The 19,143-nt window shown below is 37.8% G+C and overlaps 1 protein-coding gene across 1 annotated transcript in view; it reads right to left on the minus strand.

The window, feature by feature from the left end:
* Nucleotides 1-19,143, minus strand: part of HDAC8 (histone deacetylase 8) — a 241,477-nt gene that overhangs the window by 119,128 nt on the left and 103,206 nt on the right. Inside the window, exons 8-9 of the mRNA XM_030807076.1 lie at nt 15,071-15,243; nt 12,517-12,611 (exon numbers count right to left, since the gene is read on the minus strand). Of these exons, the coding sequence (XP_030662936.1) occupies nt 12,517-12,611; nt 15,071-15,243 (268 nt within the window). The remainder of the gene's footprint in view (nt 1-12,516; nt 12,612-15,070; nt 15,244-19,143) is intronic.

The following is a 19,143-nucleotide window of genomic DNA, read 5'->3' on the forward strand; positions in this document are numbered from 1 at the left end:
ACTTCAGTGTCTTGTAGGACAGCATCAATCAAACATATTTGTAATTAGAGTCCCAGAAGAACAGGAAAGGGAGAATAAGTTAAAAAAAAAATAAAGAAATACTGGCTGATACTTTTTCCAAATCACAGGTTGAGTATCCCTAATCTGAAAATCCAAAATCTGAAATGTTCTAAAAAATGAAACTTTTTGAGTCCTGATATGATGTTCAAAGGAAATGTTCACGGAGCATTTTAGATTTTGAATTTCCAGATTGCAAATATTACAAAATCCGAAAAAAAATCTGAAATCCAAAACACTTCTGGTCCCAAGTGTTTAAAAAAAGTGATACCCAACCTGTATATAAAAATTAGCAACCCACAAATCCAAGAAGTTAGGAAATCCCACATAGGATAAATGCAAACAAATGTACACTGAGGCATATTACAGTCGATGTTCTTTCTCTCTGTTTTTTTTTTTTTTTTCCTTTTGAGACAGAGTCTTGCATTGTTGCCCAGGCTGGAGTGCAGTGGTGCAATCTCAGCTCACTGCATCCTCTGCCTCCCAGGTTCAAGTGATTCTCATGACTCAGCCACCCGAGTAGCTGGGATTACAGGCATGTGCCACCACACCGGGCTTCTTTTTGTACTTTTAGTAGAGATGGGGTTTCACCATGTTGGCCAGGCTGGTCTCAAACTCCTGGCTTCAAGTAATCTGCCTGCCTTGGCTTCCCAAAGTGTTGGGATTACAGGCATGGGCCACTGTGCCTAGCCCACAGTAAAGGTTTGAATACCAAATATAAATTTACAAAGGTAGCCAGAGGGAAAAAGATACATTATATACAGGGAAACAATAAAAATAACAAGACTAATGTCCATCAGAAACAACAGAAGCCAGAAGAAAAGAAAAACTATAAATGTAGAATTTAAATCCTACAAAAATATTCTTCAAAAATGAAGGCAGAGAAAATGAAGGCAGATAACTAAAGGACTTCGGCTTCTGGCCATGAGGGCAAGATTTCTTTCTCTCTAGAGACAACTGGAAAATTAATAAACTACAGGAAACATCCATTTTCAGAAACTGGCCAATAAATGGTACAAGATACTGATTCCTGAAAGACAAAGGATACGAATGAGGTGAACCCTACTTTCACCCAGGCTTTCTACCTGGAAGTAATCCCTGGACTGTGGTGCAGGAAGGGGGAACCCAAACAGAGCCCAGCAATCTCACTGAGTAGAGGAGATGGATATTGGAGTTCAGAGAGGCCAAGGTGGTTAGAAATTGTAGAGATGGGGCTAAGCCAAAAAAAGAATACTAGAAATATACGTGGAAGTCTACTTGAGTCTTTTGAAGAATACCAGTCTGAACATGTATAGGGTACAACTTCACAAGAGTAGTCCTGAAAACTTACAAAAAACAATTATTGAGGTGTTGTAAGATGAACAATTCCTGGCTGGGTGCCGTGGCTCATGCCTGTAATCCCAGCACTTTGGGAGGCCGAGGCTGGCGGATCACTTGAGGTCAGGAGTTCAAGACCAGCCTGGCCAACATGGCGAAACCCCGTCTCTACTAAAAATACAAAAATTAGCTGGGCCTGGTGGCACATGTCTGTAATCCCAGCTACTGGGGAAGCTGAGGCAGGAGAATTGCTTGCACCTGGGAGGCAGAGGTTGCAGTGAGCTGAGATCATGCCACTGTACCCCAGCCTGGGTGACAGAGCAAGACTCCATCTTAAACAAACAAACAAACAAACAAACACCAACCAAACAAAAAAAGATGAACAATTTCTAGAGCTCACAAAGGGCCAAATTGAAGAGATCTCACTGAATACCTGGGGTAGCAGTATAGGCTTCACAGGGGTAGTACCTTCAAAGCAGGCTAAATTAGCCCTAGAATAAAAAGGCTAGTCAAGACCTACTTTAAATTAATTTAAAAACAAAACTGGAAAAGGATCAAACTGATCCACAATAACTTAATTATCAGGAAAAAAGTATAATCCTCTTGAAATCCAATTTTTTAAAATCCAGAATTCAACAATATAAAATCCATGACACTTGATATCCAATAAAAAATTACTAAACATGCAAAGAAGTAGGAAAATGTGACCTATAATCTGAAGAAAAATCAGTTAACAGGAACAGACCCAGAAATGACAGAAATGATGGAGTTTGTAGACAAGGATTGTAAAACAGCTATTATAAATATGTTCCATATGCTTAAGGAGGTAAAAAAATATGAACCTAGTAAAGAGAGAAATTAAAAATATTTTTAAGAATGGAAATTCTAGCCCTTTGTCAGATGAGTAGGTTGCAAAAATTTTCTCCCATTCTGTAGGTTGCCTGTTCACTCTGATGGTAGTTTCTTTTGCTGTGCAGAAGCTCTTTAGTTTAATTAGATCCCATTTGTCAATTTTGGCTTTTGTTGCCATTGCTTTTGGTGTTTTAGACATGAAGTCTTTGCCCACGCCTATGTCCTGAATGGTATTGCCTAGGTTTTCTTCTAGGGTTTTTATGGTTTTAGGTCTAACATGTAAGTCTTTAATACACCTTGAATTAATTTTTGTATAAGGTGTAAGGAAGGGATCCAGTTTCAGCTTTCTACATATGGCTAGCCAGTTTTCCCAGCACCATTTATTAAATACGGAATCCTTTCCCCATTGCTTGTTTTTGTCAGGTTTGTCAAAGATCTGAATCTAGAATGAACTCAAACAAATTTACAAGAAAAAAACAAACAACCCCATCAAAAAGTGGGCGAAGGACATGAACAGACACTTCTCAAAAGAAGACATTTATGCAGCCAAAAAACACATGAAAAAATGCTCATCATCACTGGCCATCAGAGAGATGCAAATCAAAACCACAATGAGATGCCATCTCACACCAGTTAGAATGGCCATCATTAAAAAGTCAGCAAACAACAGGTGCTGGAGAGGATGTGGAGAAATAGGAACACTTTTACACTGTTGGTGGGACTGTAAACTAGTTCAACCATTGTGGAAGTCAGTGTGGCGATTCCTCAGGGATCTAGAGCTAGAAATACCATTTGATCCAGCCATCCCATTACTGGGTATATACCCAAAGGACTATAAATCATGCTGCTATAAAAACACATGCACACGTATGTTTATTGCGGCACTATTCACAATAGCAAAGACTTGGAACCAACCCAAATGTCCAACAACAATAGACTGGATTAAGAAAATGTGGCACATATACACCATGGAATACTATGCAGCCATAAAAAATGATGAGTTCATGTCCTTTGTAGGCACATGGATGAAACTGGAAAACATCATTCTCAGTAAACTATCGCAAGGACAAAAAACCAAACACCGCATGCTCTCACTCATAGGTGGGAATTGAACAATGAGAACTCATGGACACAGGAAGGGGAACATCACACTCCAGGGACTGTTGTGGGGTGGGGGAAGGGGGGAGGGACAGCATTAGGAGATATACCTAATGCTAAATGACGAGTTAATGGGTGCAGCACACCAACATGGCACATGGATACATATGTAACAAACCTGCACATTGTGCACATGTACCCTAAAACCTAAAGTACAATAATAAAATAAAATAAAATAAGAATGGAAATTCTAGAGATGAAAAACACAGTATTTGAAATGGAAATTTCACTGGATGAGATTAAGAGCAGGTATACTGCAGAATAAAAGATCAATGAACTTGAAGGCAAAGCAATGGAAACTCTTCAAAATAAATCACAGGGAGAAATAAAAGACTGAAAAAAAAATAGGCCGGGCATGGTGGCTCATGCCTATAATTCCAGCACTTTGGGAGGCTGAGGCGAGAGGATTGCTTGAGCCCAGGAGTGAAAGATCAGCTTGGACAACACCTTGGGCAACACAGTGAGACCTTGTCTCTACAAAATAAAACAATTAACCAGGCATGGTGGAGTGCACCTGTAGTCCTATTTACTCAGGAGGCTGAGGTGGGAGGATTGCTTGAGCCCCAGAAGTTGAGGCTGCAGTAAGCTATGTCTATACCACTGCACTCAAGCCTGGCTGACAGAGTAAGACTCTGTCTCTTTTAAAAAAATAAATAAATAAATAAACAAATAAAAAGTAAAAAGGTCACAGTGAATGATGCATGAAACTTCAGCATAACTGGTCTAACTAGGTTTAGCTGGAGTCTTAGAAGTAGAAGAAAGAAAGAAGTAACAGAAAAAAATAATGGCTGAAATATTTCCAAATTTGATAAAAACTATAAACCCACAGATCCTAGCTCAATGAATCTCAGACAGGATAAATCCAAAGACAACCACATGACAGCATGTTAGAATCCAGCTGCTGAAAACTAGTTATAAAGAGAAAACTTAGCAGCCAAAGAAATACGACACATATTATACAAGGGAACAAAGATGAAAATTTATCACAGTCTTCTCATGAGGAAATATGTAAGCAAGAAGGCAATGAAATAATATCTTTGAAGTGCTAAAAGAAAAATTATCAACCTAGAATTCTATACCTAGTGAAAATATCTTTCCAGAATTAAGACAAAATGGAAACTTTTTCAGACAAACAAAAGCTGAGAATTTGTTGCTAGCAGACCTACAGTATAAGAAAAATGAACTGAAGTTCCTAGGCAGAATGCAATTTGTACCAGATGGAAACCTGGATCTACACAAAATATTGAAAAATGCTGGAATGGATGAATATAAAAGATATTTTCTTACTCATAATTTCTTTAGAAGACCATGTAGGGTCATGTTGGAAGCAGGAGATCCAGTGGTGGCTGCCTATGTACTGAGCTCAAAGGAGTGCCACCGAAGGCCAGAGAGGAGCAAAGCATGCTGTTACACTGGTGGCAGACAGGAAATGGAGTAACATGGTCCAGCCAAACACAGCCCAATTAGGGATATAAGGGGTGTGGTCCAGAGCTAAAAGACTTGCTTTCTCAAACCAGGGCCACAACATCTATGTTTATAGAGCTGAAAAAGATGAAACTGAAACATCAGTAAGGGTTCTGACCCATGGAAGCAAGAACTTTACTTAAAAAAAGCTGGGTGAAATTGTAAATAAGAAATAAAATATGATTAAAATTATCTTTATATATGTAACGAATTTACCTTATAGTGTCTTATGCAACAGAACATTTTTGAACAGTTTCAAAATAATTTGTCATTTAAATTGTAGCATCGTTTTTAGACCATTCATTCATAGTTAAAGGAAAAGGAATTGAATATATTAAGTGTAGACATGACGAACTCAAATAGCCAAGAATTGTTTGTTGCACCTTTTCAAATTAGAAATTAAAAAGTCATTGCAGCATGTTATAGGTAAGTTATTTTACTGCATTGGCTAGAGAATTCCACACTATAGCTTGGAGACCAATAAAGCCTTGGACAATTGACATTGATCACTGCCTATTCGATGAAAAGTTAGTAAAATAACTTACAGCATTGTCTTTTCTCAATAGCACAGTAACTTGTTTAAACATTTAGCTGTAATCATGAAGACTTAGTTAGCATCTCATTTGCAGAATTTATTCGCACCTTACAAACAGACAAATCTACAAATATGGCTGGGCTTGCAGTTTTGCTTGTAGTCAGTCATGTGGTATCAGCACTAACTAATCTTTGAAGACGATCTTCTTTTATGTGAATGGTTGGCAACAAACATGAGTGGTGCTAAAACGTTCAAAGTGCTGAATCACTTTGAATCTCATGGTTTATGCTGGAGCAACTTGTTTATATTTGCATGGAGGTGCAAAAGCAATGGTGGGTAAAACTGCTGATACTATGGTACAAATTAAGGCAATAGCACCAAAGTATACCAGCAGTTATTGTATTATTTACTGACATGCACTTATAGTAAAATAAAATCCAATTTGACTTAAGAATGTCCCTGATAAAGCACTAAAAAGTATTCATTTTATTAAATCCTGATGCTGGATTTAATATTCTGTGTGATGAAATTGGAGGTATACATAAGGTGCTTCTGGTATAAACTGCGCTATGGTGGTTGTCTTGAGGAAAAGCATGTCAAGTTTTGAGCTTAACTAGCAACATTTTTCATAGAACATCATTTTTGCTTGAAAGAATGATGGATAAGGCATGATTAAATACTTGGACATTTGGCAAATATTTTCTCAAAAATGAAATAAGTTTGTCACTTCAGGGCAAACAACTGACAGCATTTCTTGCCAATGATAATATTCACATTTTTTGAGCGAAAATTAGAATTTTAGAAAACTTCATTCTGCCACTGGGAGCTTAACAGCTTCTCAATACTTAAGCTTTTTTTCCAGTGAGATCGGTGGTGAGATCAATGACTGATTTTTTGATACTGCATAAAATGTGTTAGCATTTGGAATATTTGCATAACTTAGTGAACCAATATTTTCCAAATAACCAATATGTATAAGATGGGTCAAATATCCACTCAAAGAATAAGATGACCAATGAGTTTTAATGTAACAGTATATAAAAAGTTCACTGATATGGTTTCAGATTCCATACTGGATTAACCTTTAAGAAACTTCCATTTGTGAAGTTTTAGTGTAGTATCAAAGAATACCCATAATTATCTGAAAATGTATTAAAATACATTTTCCCTTTTCCAACTACATATCTATGTGAAGCTGGATTTTCTTTATATATTTTAAGAAAAACAACATCTCAAAACACACTGAATGTAGAATCAGGTATGAGAAGTCAGTTGTCATCTATTAAGCCAGACGTTAAAGAAATGGGCAAAAGGGTGTAACAATGACATTTTTCTTATGAAATTTCTTTTTATCTTTGAAAATACAGTTATTTTTCATCAAAACATGTTATTTGTGCTAATATATGCTGGATTTATTCTACTTAAAATGAATTAGTAAATATTTTAAAAACTAAAAAAATTGTTTAAAGCAAAACAATAACAATGTATCAAGAGGTTTATAACATATGCAAAGGTAAAATATATGACTACAATAGCATAAAGAAAGAGAAAGGAAAAAAATGGAAGAACGCTGCTGTAAAGGTACTATATGTGAAGTAATGTAATACTATTTAAAAGTTGACTCTGATAAGTTAAAAACGCATACTGTAGGCTGGGCATGGTGGCTCACACCTGTAATCCCAGCACTTTGGGAGGCCAAGGCAGGCGAATCACTTGAGGTCAGGAGTTCATGACCAGTCTGACCAACATGGTGAAACCTCATCTCTACTAAAAATACAAAAATTAGCCGGGTGTGGTGGTGCATGCCTATAGTCTCAGCTACTGGGGAGGCTGAAGCAGGAAAATCGCTTGAACCGGAGAGGCGGAGGTTGCAGTGAGCCAAGATTGTACCACTGCACTCCAGCCTGGGCGACACAGCAAGAATCTGTCTCACAAAAAACAAAAAACAGAAACAAAAACAAAAACAAACACATACCCAGATGTAAACCCCAGAGAAACCACAAAGATCAGCATTGCCCTGATATCAAAACCAGACAAAGACATTACAAGAAAAGAAAACAACAGGCCAACATCCCTTATCAACATAGACACAAAAAAACCTTGACCAAGTTTCAGCAAAATGAATCCAGCAATACATAAAAAGGATAATATAACATGACCAAGCAGGGTTTATTCCAGGAATGCAAAGTTAGTTTAACATTAAAAAATCAGTGCAATTTACTGTACTAACAATAAAGGAGGATACCATATGATCATTTCAATAGATAAAGAAAAACATTTGACGAAATCAGTACTCATTTGTGAGAAAAAAAAAAGTCTCAGTAAATTAGGAATAGAAGGGAACTTCCTCAACCTAAAAAAGAACATTTTTGAAAAATCCTACAGCTAATATCACACTTCATAGTGAAGATTAAGCACTTTCCCCCTATTACTGGGGACCAGATAAAGATATTCACTCACCATTTCCACTCAGCATTGCACTGGAGGTCCCAACCAGTGCAAAAAGGTGAGAAAAAGAAATAAAAGACATGAAGATTATACAGAAAGAAGGAAAATTCTCTTTATTCACAGATGATGTTTGCATACATGGATTATGCTAAGCAATCTACAAAAAAGCTACTAGAGCTAATAAGTGAATTTAGCAAGGTTACATTATTCAAGATCAATATGAAAAGTCAATTGTCCTTCAATATTCTGGCAACAAACAATTGGAAATTGAAATAAAAATACCATTTACATAGGATCAAAATAATGAAATACAGTACTTAGGGATAAATTCAATAATATTTGTGTAAGATGTGTTCACTGGAGAGTACAGATTATAATTTGGAATTAAAGAAGACTCAAGTAAATAGAAAGATAAATTCATGGCTTAAAAGATTAAATATTGTTATGATGTTACTCCTCCACAAATCAATCTATAGATTCAGTGCAATCCACAGGTTACAGTGCAAGAAGACTGTTTTATATTAGTAACATATACTTGTATATAAATTGACCTAATTCTTTTTAATGGCTACAGATGTTCCCTAATATGAATGAGGTACAGTTTAATCCGTCCATAAAAAGCAGTCTGGTTAAGTAGTATTAATATTTTTCATTAGTAAACCTATGTGATGATACACATACACATACACACACACACACCCCAGCCCTACTCTATCCTAGGTAAGTCACAGGATCTAAATAGTAGTACTGGACTACAGAACATTTTTATACATAATAATCCATGTGATTGTGCTAAATTTGCCATGTACTGGTCTTTTCATGGTACCATGACACCTTTGGGCTTTCCCTATGGTAGCGATATCTGGGCCAATCATACATACAAGCTCCATTCTTCTCAGCTTTCCCAGCTGGGACTGCTTGGCTGGCCAACCTGGCTCCCCAGTGCTCTGGCTGAAACTAACTTCCTCATCACTGGCTTTATGCCGTCACTGGCCTTATGGCATCACTGGCTTTATGGTATCACCGGTTTTATATTTTATGAGCGCTATACTTGAAGTCCCACCCTTATCACTTCTAATATTTGTGCTGGGTTTCTGCCTTCCTAACTCCCTTCCCTCCATTGGTAATATAATGTTCTCCCATGGATACACCTGTTTCCTATAGCTGGGCTACCTGGTACTTCTTGCAAAGGATAGAAAGTTGCTATTAAGGCTAAACTGGGTTCCCAGAGAAAGGCTAGATTATGCTTCCAATTCTTTCATCTTAAAAAAATAGAAGTTTCCCAATGTGAATATTGAGACACTTACTCAAACACTCATTTATTCAACTAGGTGGTGGTACTTAACACTCAGCTAAGCACTAGGGTTGGGGGTGTGGTGCAGACAACCAAAACACTGATGACCAAATGAATGGCACAGACGTGTTATAGGTATATATTTGAACCTCTTAACAGGTCTGCCTTTCTCAAGTCTCTCCTCTTTGCAATCTATCTCTACCAACTGAGCTTTTTAAAAGTTAAAGCTCATTTGTTTTCATAGAAAAAAGCGTAAGCTCTTTAATGTAGCATTTAGGGTTCTTCATAATCTGGCCTTAACTTCCATTCAAGCCTTAATCCTTCCTACTCTCTCTCATATACCCTGTAATCTACACATAGCAAATTTTTCACTGGTCCCATGAGGCACCAGGCCCTTTCTGATCTCTGTTCCCTCTGCCTAGAATGCCTTTTTCTTCTTCACCTAGCGAACTCCTAATCAATCTCTAAGATTCAGTTCAAAGTCTTGTTGAAACATATCCCCTGTGGTCCTCATCTGTCCTGGATGTGAGCACATTGTTCTGTCACCTTTATTAGATCGTGAGATTTTGGAGGGCACTGGGATTATCTCATTAGTCTTTGTATCTCTGAATCCAGGTCTATTCAATAAGGCCTGGCAAATAGTAGGGGCCCAACACATAATTGTTAAATGAAACAAGGAATAAATGAATGTGAAGGAAGAGCTCAAAGGGGCTTGGTGTATTTAGGTAAGGGTTTTTGAAGGGCACAGGGCTTGAAGCTGGACCTAGGAAGATAATAGAGAAGTAGGGAATGGGGCATTTGGAGGAGGAGGATTATTACCCTAGGAGATGAAAGAACTAAAGCCCAAGACTGAGAGCGAAGAGAGTGAGGAGGTCAGCCCGGCTGCAACTGACCACTGCATTATCTTGACCTTTTCACCTACTAGATTTCTTGATTATATTTTCAGCTCGTGGAGGGCAGGGTATTTTGTGTACTCCTTTGTATCCCCTTTATATCTGATGCACATCTCCACAGTCACTCTTCCTACTGTCTTCTTCTTTTTCTGCTCTGTATTATAACTATCTGTGCATTTGCATGTCTCCCCAGCATTTACACCACCCTCCCTCCCTAGCTGCTTGAGGTAGGGGATGAATTTCTCTCTTAGCATCTCCTAAGACATTTAGCATGGTGTCTGGCACATAATGGGTGCTCAGCAAATATTTTTTGATGTACCATTTGTTGATCTGATTTCAGAGGACCACAAGGATATTTGTGTGCAACTGTGTATTGTGCCACAGAACTTATATGACTTCATATTGTATAGCCTATTTTTGGCAATTTTCCTTAAAATGTTATCTTATTGTACCTGGAAGACTGTCATTTCAATTTTATTCTTTGTTCTTTCTTGCATGACTCACATCTCTTAAACCAGAAGGATATGATAGAAGGAATTCACAAAGGGTTCGGACAAATTTATGAATGACATAGTCATAAATGTCTGGGTATAAGAAGTGAGCAGCATGCAAAGAAGAAGGAGATAACTTGCATTTTTTTTTCTTTTTTTTGAGACGGAGTGTCACACTGTCGCTTAGGCTGGAGTGCAATGGGACGATCTTGGCTCTCTGCAACCTCCACCTTCCGGGTTCAAGTGATTCTCTTGCCTCAGCCTCGAGTAGCTGGGATTACAGGCGTGCACCACCACGCCCAGCTAATTTTTTGTATCTTTAGTAGAGATGGGGCTTCACCATGTTGGCCAGGCTGGTCTCAAACTCCTGACCTCAAGTGATCTGCCTGCCTTGACCTCCCAAAGTGCTGGGATTACAGGTGTAAGCCACCGTGCCCAGCTGAGAACTTGCATTTTTAAAGTGCCTATTAGGTTCCAGGGAACTACGTGTTAGGCACTTGACATACATTATATCTCATTTAATCTTACAGAATATTTCAGTATAAAGACAGAACATCTATTTATAAGGCCCAGCCTACTCCCATTCAGGCCCACAGCTTCTCCATGTACCAGAGGTGATACTCATCTTTATTAAAATTTTATCAATCTTTTAACACAGATGAAACTTTGGATTTGCTTTTGCTTCTCAGGAATAGAGCATTCATTCTCAGTTCAGGCTTCTACAGCTTAAAACTTGTTTCTGACATAACTTGATCAGTTTATAAAGTCCCAGAGCTTTAAATTACAATGCAATCTGAGATATTCCCACAGCAATAACAGCGATTACATTTGTTCACAGCACTTACCTTTATATTTCATTAAGCTTCCAAATACTGAATAAAGGTAAGACAAACCAAGAAAAGAGACTTCTATTAACCCTGACATCAGCAAATTGTCTCAAATTACAGTGTACCTTCTATTTGTATTCTAGACATATCGAATGGTTTTTCTGAGATACATATTGTACCTCACCTGAGGTTAGGAGAAAATTGGAAGGAAATTAGTTTCAGTTGTTTCTAATTTTTAAAAAATAATAGCAACTTTAAAAAGCATCATGCTCCCAAGTGTACAGCTACTGTATCTGGAAGAAATCATAACATTAAAACCAAAGCAGCATCCCTAATCCTTGGGAAATAGCTTGAGAAGGTGGGGCTGCATGTACTGGTTTGTTATTTTAAGTCATCCAGTCTAAGGTCTATAGTTATACATCTTGATCTATAACATGGTTCCTACTTGCAGGGGAACTGGGGTGATAGATAGGAACAAAGGTATGCCTTTGGCTTAGGGATTGTCAGCACACTCACAGGTCCCAGACAGCTTTACATGAACTTGTTTTGGGAAAACTAGAACAGACATCTTTGCTTTGGAAAACGTAAAGCCCATCTTGTATGACTAAAGAAAATGGCAAGGTCTCAAATGACGTTTCACATTTTGGATGGTCCTATTCCAGCCTCTGTGTGCCACTAATTGCTAGAAAAACATCAGCAATGGTCTTTGTAGTGCTTATGAGTTTCTTGAATTTTACATTAGTCAAAGAAAATTGAGAGATCAGGACTACCACCAAAGAACATATGCCACGTACCACCTATGAAACTTCTTAAAAAAAAGATGAGAATCCAGCTTACACATTTTAAAAATAGCCCCTTCCTTTTTGAGGCTAGGGGATAAAAATATGCACATATTCCAAAGAATTCTTTGTGTGAACAGGTGACCCCTTCCCACAGTCTCTGTAATTAATTGAGAAATTAAAGTTGGTTGGCCTTTGAGATCTCTTGTTAAAAAAAAAAAAGGCAGAAGGTCTTGGATATTTTGGAACAAGAGTCCACTATTCTGCCAAGACAGTGTATTATTGTTATTGAAGTGTCTCTCAACAAAACGGTATTGAGTGGTGAGGACGTGATTTTGATTAGGTGGAATGACTCAGCTCTTCCCCTTAAAGAAGAGAGGACTTGTCAGAGCCTTACTTACCTCATGATCTGGGATCTCAGAGGATAGTGTTTTCCCTAGGATGACCCCGGTCAAGTATGTCCAGCATCGAGCCGTGTTGGCAAGGTTATAGCCTCCTGTCTCCATCAAGAATTGCGAAGTTAGGAAAGAATAGTCATAAAACAGCAGGAGAGGGAAGGGGGGTAAGGAAAGAGAGAAAAATGTTTTAATAAAAGACAACCTCAAATTGCAGAATTTCCCCTAAACATCCCTTTGTGATATTTTTAAACCACCTAGTAGGCAGACTTTGGTGGACCAGTCAAATCACGCACAGTGTAAAACTGGGCAGTCCAAGGTCTGCAAAGATTAAAGAGGCTCCCATCTCCCCAGAAATATGTACCTGAGGAATCCAAACTCCTCAGTTCCATCAAGAGCCATCAGCAAGACTCAGATCTCTGGAATCCAGATCTCTTGAGGTGATCTACCCAATGGAAAGATTTCTGTGATGAATTTTGCAACAATTCTATAAAATGACTGCTGAATGTGATTTGTATTTTTAAAACTACTGGCAGATCTAGCCCTAAAAACCTAGGAAAGAGAAAAGGAAAATGCTGACAAAAACAGACTTCCTTCTTTTAATGTCAGCATTCCTTTTTGCCACAAAACATAGGCCTGGTGGCAGAGATCAAAGAGAGTGAGATGAGGAAGGGACCGTTGATGGATGCTCTGACCCATCTCGTCAGGTCCTGTCACAGTCACCCAACAGCCATATTATACTGGCTAATAATCAGCACATTTTTGTGCTGAATAGATGTGCTCTGCCATGCAAGCATCAGAACATTGGCCTTTAGCTAAATTCTAAGAGTATAAGGGTAAAATGGAATGATTTCCTAATCTCAATGCAGCCTAAGGGAAACAGAATCTGGTCTATTTTAGATAGGGTGACCATATAAATTATCATACAAAATGGTATACTTTTAAAAGTAAAAGAGGGCACTATTAATCATTACACTGGGATAACATGCATAAACTAGGACATATGGTCACCCTTTTCTTAAGCTTTTCTACTATTTGAAAGGTCACGGATGCTTTGAGTATGTCTTTTAGGCCTCAATGGGGTCCACTGAAGCTTGGGGATGTGGCTGTCTCTACGAATTGTGTGTTAATAGGGGCTGAGAATTTCAATTAAATAGTACAGGTATTACTTTAAATACTCCTGACACGAAAAAACCTGAATTTATAAGATAGACTTATTTGGCATGAGTGTCTAATTTCAAAAAAGGTCACTATGGGTTTTGCTTAGGTAGTAAACTATCTCTGGTACATATACAATATGATTTGATTTGCAAAAATTCCATTTATGCACAAGCATTTTCAGGAATACACATATTTCCTAAGAAGAGTTATATATTCAAATGTCAAAACTTTGGGCTGAGAAAACAAAAAGGCTTTAGAGAATGCTAACAGACTTTTAATGTAAAGACTATAGCCTCAAACAAAAGTCAGGTTCTAACCTGATGTATATGGTAGAAAGGTCTCTTCCCCCTCCTTAGCTGTACCTGTATCATAATCACCATCCTTAGTGCTGTCAAGAAGAGTAATATGTCACACAGTGCTTATCAATTTTATCTTCTTCTTCAGTTGAAGTTAATATATTTCTTGCCAGCTTTTCATAAGAGGTTGTTTCTTGTAAGTACCTTTAATTTTGAGCCTTCTAGAGTTTGAGGCTGCCAAAGGACCAGGCTTGTGTACTTGTGTTGAATGCCCACTCATTTAATAAGGCTTCCCCACAACTTCCTCTAACAGGTTGACAAAACAACCAACAATTAGCTCTTCTATAATATATGTATTTTAAGCTCAATCTGCTTGACCATGTTATTTTAACACACCAATCTATTCATCCAATGAAATAAAGATTGTGCCAGGTAGGTAGATAGAAGATTTTAAGCAAGGCATCTTTAAAGGTGGTAGATGTTGTGACAAGTTCCTTTCTCAAATGTTTAAATGCTACTATTGAATAGACTGGGCTTTCTTTTGGCTAAGTAATACAAATAATCAGCACACACTAAAGGCAAGAATGCCCAAGAGACTATAGATCTCTCAATTTTGCTTCACTATAACAAATCCATGCTTTTTGGGGGAAGAGGCATTCTTGAATTCAGCTTATTTAATTAATTTGTGTGTTTACTACTTACACACAAGTAGAGTTGGAATTTCAGTGACATGTTCTAAAAGATGATTATTAGAACTGAAAATCAAAGACTACACTGAGAGAAGATGAATCAAAGTCTACTGGGGTTAACATCCTCTATTTTTAAGATTCGAGGTAACCTTTAACCAGAGGATCTTTGCTTCAGGAATTGAAATTTAGACTTTAGAGTACCAAGAAGTCAATGCACATGCTAAGCTGAAAAGTGTGTCAGAGTATTTTCTTATTCTGAACTGTGGAGGTGGCAGATTTTATTGACTCAGGCTTCTGGGCCTCAGGTAGGTTGGTATTATCCAATGCAAGAAAGCCAAGTTTTCCAAGTTCAGTGCCAATGGACAAAATGTGGAGGAAGGTCAACAAATTCTGGTAACCTTCCTTTATACTCACCTCCTCCCAAAATGAGTGTTGCCAACTGCCATTGAAGGATGTATTTAAGACACTTGCCAATTCCCACTGGAGTCATGTTAAAGGAGCACATGGGATCCCCAGCTATTGTGTCAGCTCCTAGCTGTAAGACCACTGCTTTGGGATTAAAGGCTTGGTATACTTCCTTTAGTACACTATATAAAATAGAAAGGATACAAAATATCAGAAAAATATAGGTCAGTTTGGTCTAGGGGTAGTGGTGGTGGTAGGGCAAGTTGGAGGTATAATCGAATTAGCAAATAGTTAAGGGAAAAAAACACAACCTGTCAAACTCATCAAACTCTCCATTTAAGAAAGGTGAATCAGACTATATGTAAGTGATACCTTAATAAACCTGATTTACAAAAAAATTTCCCTCTACTTCCACCCTCATCAATGAACACATCTGCCCTTCTGTTTTAAAATTCAGACTTCCTTGAAATATTCATATTAATTTAACTTCAACAGCCATAGGACATAGTATACACATTTAGTCCATTTTAAAATCTGGGAAAATAAGATATACATTGAATAGTCATTAAGAGTTCTTTCTGATTATTTAAGATTAGGACCATACTTGGAGTTTAATCACCTGGTTCTCAGTGGGGGCTAGGGAAAAGAATTACATGCTTTACAAGCATAGATGTTATCAGGTAAGTTTTTATTATGCAAAAGGACTAAAGGGTTATGAAATGCAATCCTCCCTAATGCATATGTAACCAGGGTATTGTAGGGAAGGTAATTGTAACAACTGATCTAAAATTATAAACCTGAAAGCACCCTAAAGAACAAATTGTAGTGTAACAATGAACATAATTTTGGATAGACTCATTCAGTGCTACCTAGTCAACCTAGATGTTTTTTTTTTTTGACAGAACCCTTGTAGATGAAAAGGAAGATGTCAATGTGACAGATGACCTTAGTCAAGCTTTCAGCATTATCATTAATTGAACACTGGCAGTGTCCAGAATGCATTCCTAGGAGTTATAAAGTCCCTGCTCTCAAGGGGCTTACAATCTACTTTCCAGACAGAATATATACCAGCCCTCAAGGGCCTGAATAACTCTTACAGAGACGTATAAACAAGTGTAAATTAAGATACATCAGAGTTGAGAAAATCCAGAGTCAAAAAGTGATCAAAAATGTTGAGGTTAATGACCTCTTCATAATCAACATATCAAATTACACCAGTACAGCAAGACCAGAAAAATCCCAGATCTTTCTGAAAATGCAAAAGGAATTCAGGGACATAAAAAGCCATCCTCCCAAATCCATATGTAACAAGGGTATTGAAATTATCGAATAGTGCTCACCCACAGAGGCATTCTTTGACTCAAAGGACTGTTTTGTTTTGATTTCTCATCTACACAGAAAAATATTGAGTGATTGTAGAGATTATAAGAATATTATAAAAATAATGACATAAGATCCTTAATACAAGGATACTTGGGCCTATTCTCTCTTTCATATGCTTATCTCCTGGGTGCAGAGGGAAGATAAGCTAACTGAATAGTTTAGATGACATTTATTGAGCATCTACACGTACAGAGCACCCTATTAGCTGCTGCTGGGAGACACAGAGGAAGGCGTGATGTCTGTTCTAAAAAGGTTTCTAGCTTAAGGAGGAGGAGGGGGAGGCAACAAGACTAATGTTCTGTTCATTCATTCTTTCCCTCACTTACCACACATTTTCCTGAGCATCCACTGTGTGCCCAGCATGTAACTGTACCAGATGCTGCAGGAATAAAGATGACTATGACACAACCCCTAGCTTCATGTAGCCCGGAAATAGAGGGAAAGACACAGACTATGTCAATAAATAATTAAAATACAACGATAAATGAAGTGTCAGAAATGGCACAGAGTAGGGAATAATCAACTTTTCCTGAGGATTTTAAAAAGGCTCTACAGAAGTAACTCTTGACTTAGGTCCTAAAAGATGAGAACTACACTAAGCCAACTCTCAAGATGGCTAAAATGAAAAATGGTAACAACGATTCCTGGCAAGGATGTGGAGAAACTAGATCATAAACATATCTTGCTGGTGGGAACGTAAAATGGTGTAGCCACTCTGGAAAATAGTTTGGCAGTTCCTGTTAAGACTAAAAATAGACTTACCATATGACCTAGTAATTGTACTCTTGGGCAATGTATTTCAGATAATTTAAGACTTATTTTTGTGTAGGAACTTGTACATGAATGTTCATAGCAGCTTAATTTGTAATAGCCAAACATTGGAAACAACGCAGATGTACTTCAACAGATAAACGGTTAAACAAACTGGTACAACAATGCCACTGGAATATTGCTCATTAATAAAAAGGAGCAAACTATTGATACATGCAAAAAATCTGGGTGGCTCTCAAGGGAATTGTGCTGGGTCAATAAGGCCAATCTCAAAAGATTATCTGCTGCATGAGCCCATTCATATTACATTTGCAAAATAATAATTACAGAGATGGAGAATAGATTAGTTGGTTGCCAGGGGTTAGGGATGGATGTAGCTACAAAGGCGTAGCATGAGGGAACCTTGTGGTGATGGTACTGATCTGTATCTTGGTTGTGGTTGTAGTTATGCAAGGCTACATGTGTGATAAAATTGCATAGAGCTACACACACACACACACACACACACGTGTGCATATATAGCTGGTGAAATCTAAATAAGCTCTATGGCTTGTGCCAATGTCCAATATCAACTTCTTCATTTTGATGCTGTAATATAATTGTATAAGATGTCAACATTGGGGGAGGCTGGAAGAAGGGTACATGGGACTTCCCTGTACATTTTTTTGCAACCTTCTGTGAATCTGTGATTATTGTGCAATAAAAGTTTTTTTAAAAAGTATAGAAATTTATAGGTATGTAGGGTGACGATAGGGAAGTTGGAGGCAGAGATGATTGTGGGGTTACTGGTAGGGGACTAAGTCCGGAAAAGGAAGTATGCATGCAGGAGCATGAAGGCTTGACAGTGGGAGTGGTGGGATGAGGCTAGAGAGGTAAACGTGGGGTATATATGCCCGGCAGGCTAATGAGTTTGGACTTTTGCTTAAAGGGTACAAAATGTCTCAAACATTGTATGGGTGCATGTGTGCATCTGTGTCTGTGTGCTTTGAGGGCATAATTAGATTTCCATTTTAAAGATACTCAAGCTCTATTGTAGGATACCCTGAAGGTTGATGAGGGCTTTTGCAACCATCCAGGCCAGTGACAGCAAGGATAAGGAGGAAGAGATAGATTTGGGAGAAATTTATATGGTAGAATTGATAGGGTAATACAGAGTGACACACAAGAAAAGCATATACATATAACATTTATGAGTGTTTGGTATTTAGGAGAGAGGAAAGGATAAAGGCAGGCAGGTGTTTCTGGAGTAGTTGTTTTGATAATAGCCAGGTAGGGAAAATGAGTCCTCAAGGAGTTCTGATAAAGAGGTCTCTGGATGGGTATCAAAAAGGTTAATAAGAAGCTTTGAGAAAGGTAGGGCATCTTGTACATAGTGCAAACTTCAAAGCAACTGAAGTAAGGGCAGCTTACAGAGGGCTGGATGGTGAACACTTTTAAATTCAAAACTGGAAGTTTTCATTTGATTTGACAGTCAAATGGAAACCATTGGAGAAGTAAGAGGTAAGTACCAATGTTGCTGAAAAATTATGCTTAGGGACTTAGCTTTTTGCTCTTGCATGTAAGGTCAATGTGACAAAGTCAACCCCACAGGGGTTGGCAAAAAGGGTATTGAAGCATTCTAGTCATGATGGCAGCAGGAAGCAAGGTAAGGTAAATTTGGAAAAAATTGGGAGGGCTAATTGACAGAGTAGGAGTGGAGCATCAAAGAAGAAAACACTGTGCCAATTCCTCCAGAATTCCCAGGATGGGAAAAAAAAATTGGAATATTATTTTTCCTATTGCCACTTCCAAATCTAACATTCTTTCCTCTCATCAATCGCTCCCTCTTTTGAGTCAATGTCATTTGATAATATTACTCAAATACTATGAAAGTTCTTATCTTTCACCTCCCTTGGGGATTTTAGCACCTCATTCACAATTTTTCTCAT

Source organism: Nomascus leucogenys, chromosome X (genome assembly GCF_006542625.1).
Source record: "Nomascus leucogenys isolate Asia chromosome X, Asia_NLE_v1, whole genome shotgun sequence".
Taxonomy (NCBI): domain Eukaryota; kingdom Metazoa; phylum Chordata; class Mammalia; order Primates; family Hylobatidae; genus Nomascus; species Nomascus leucogenys.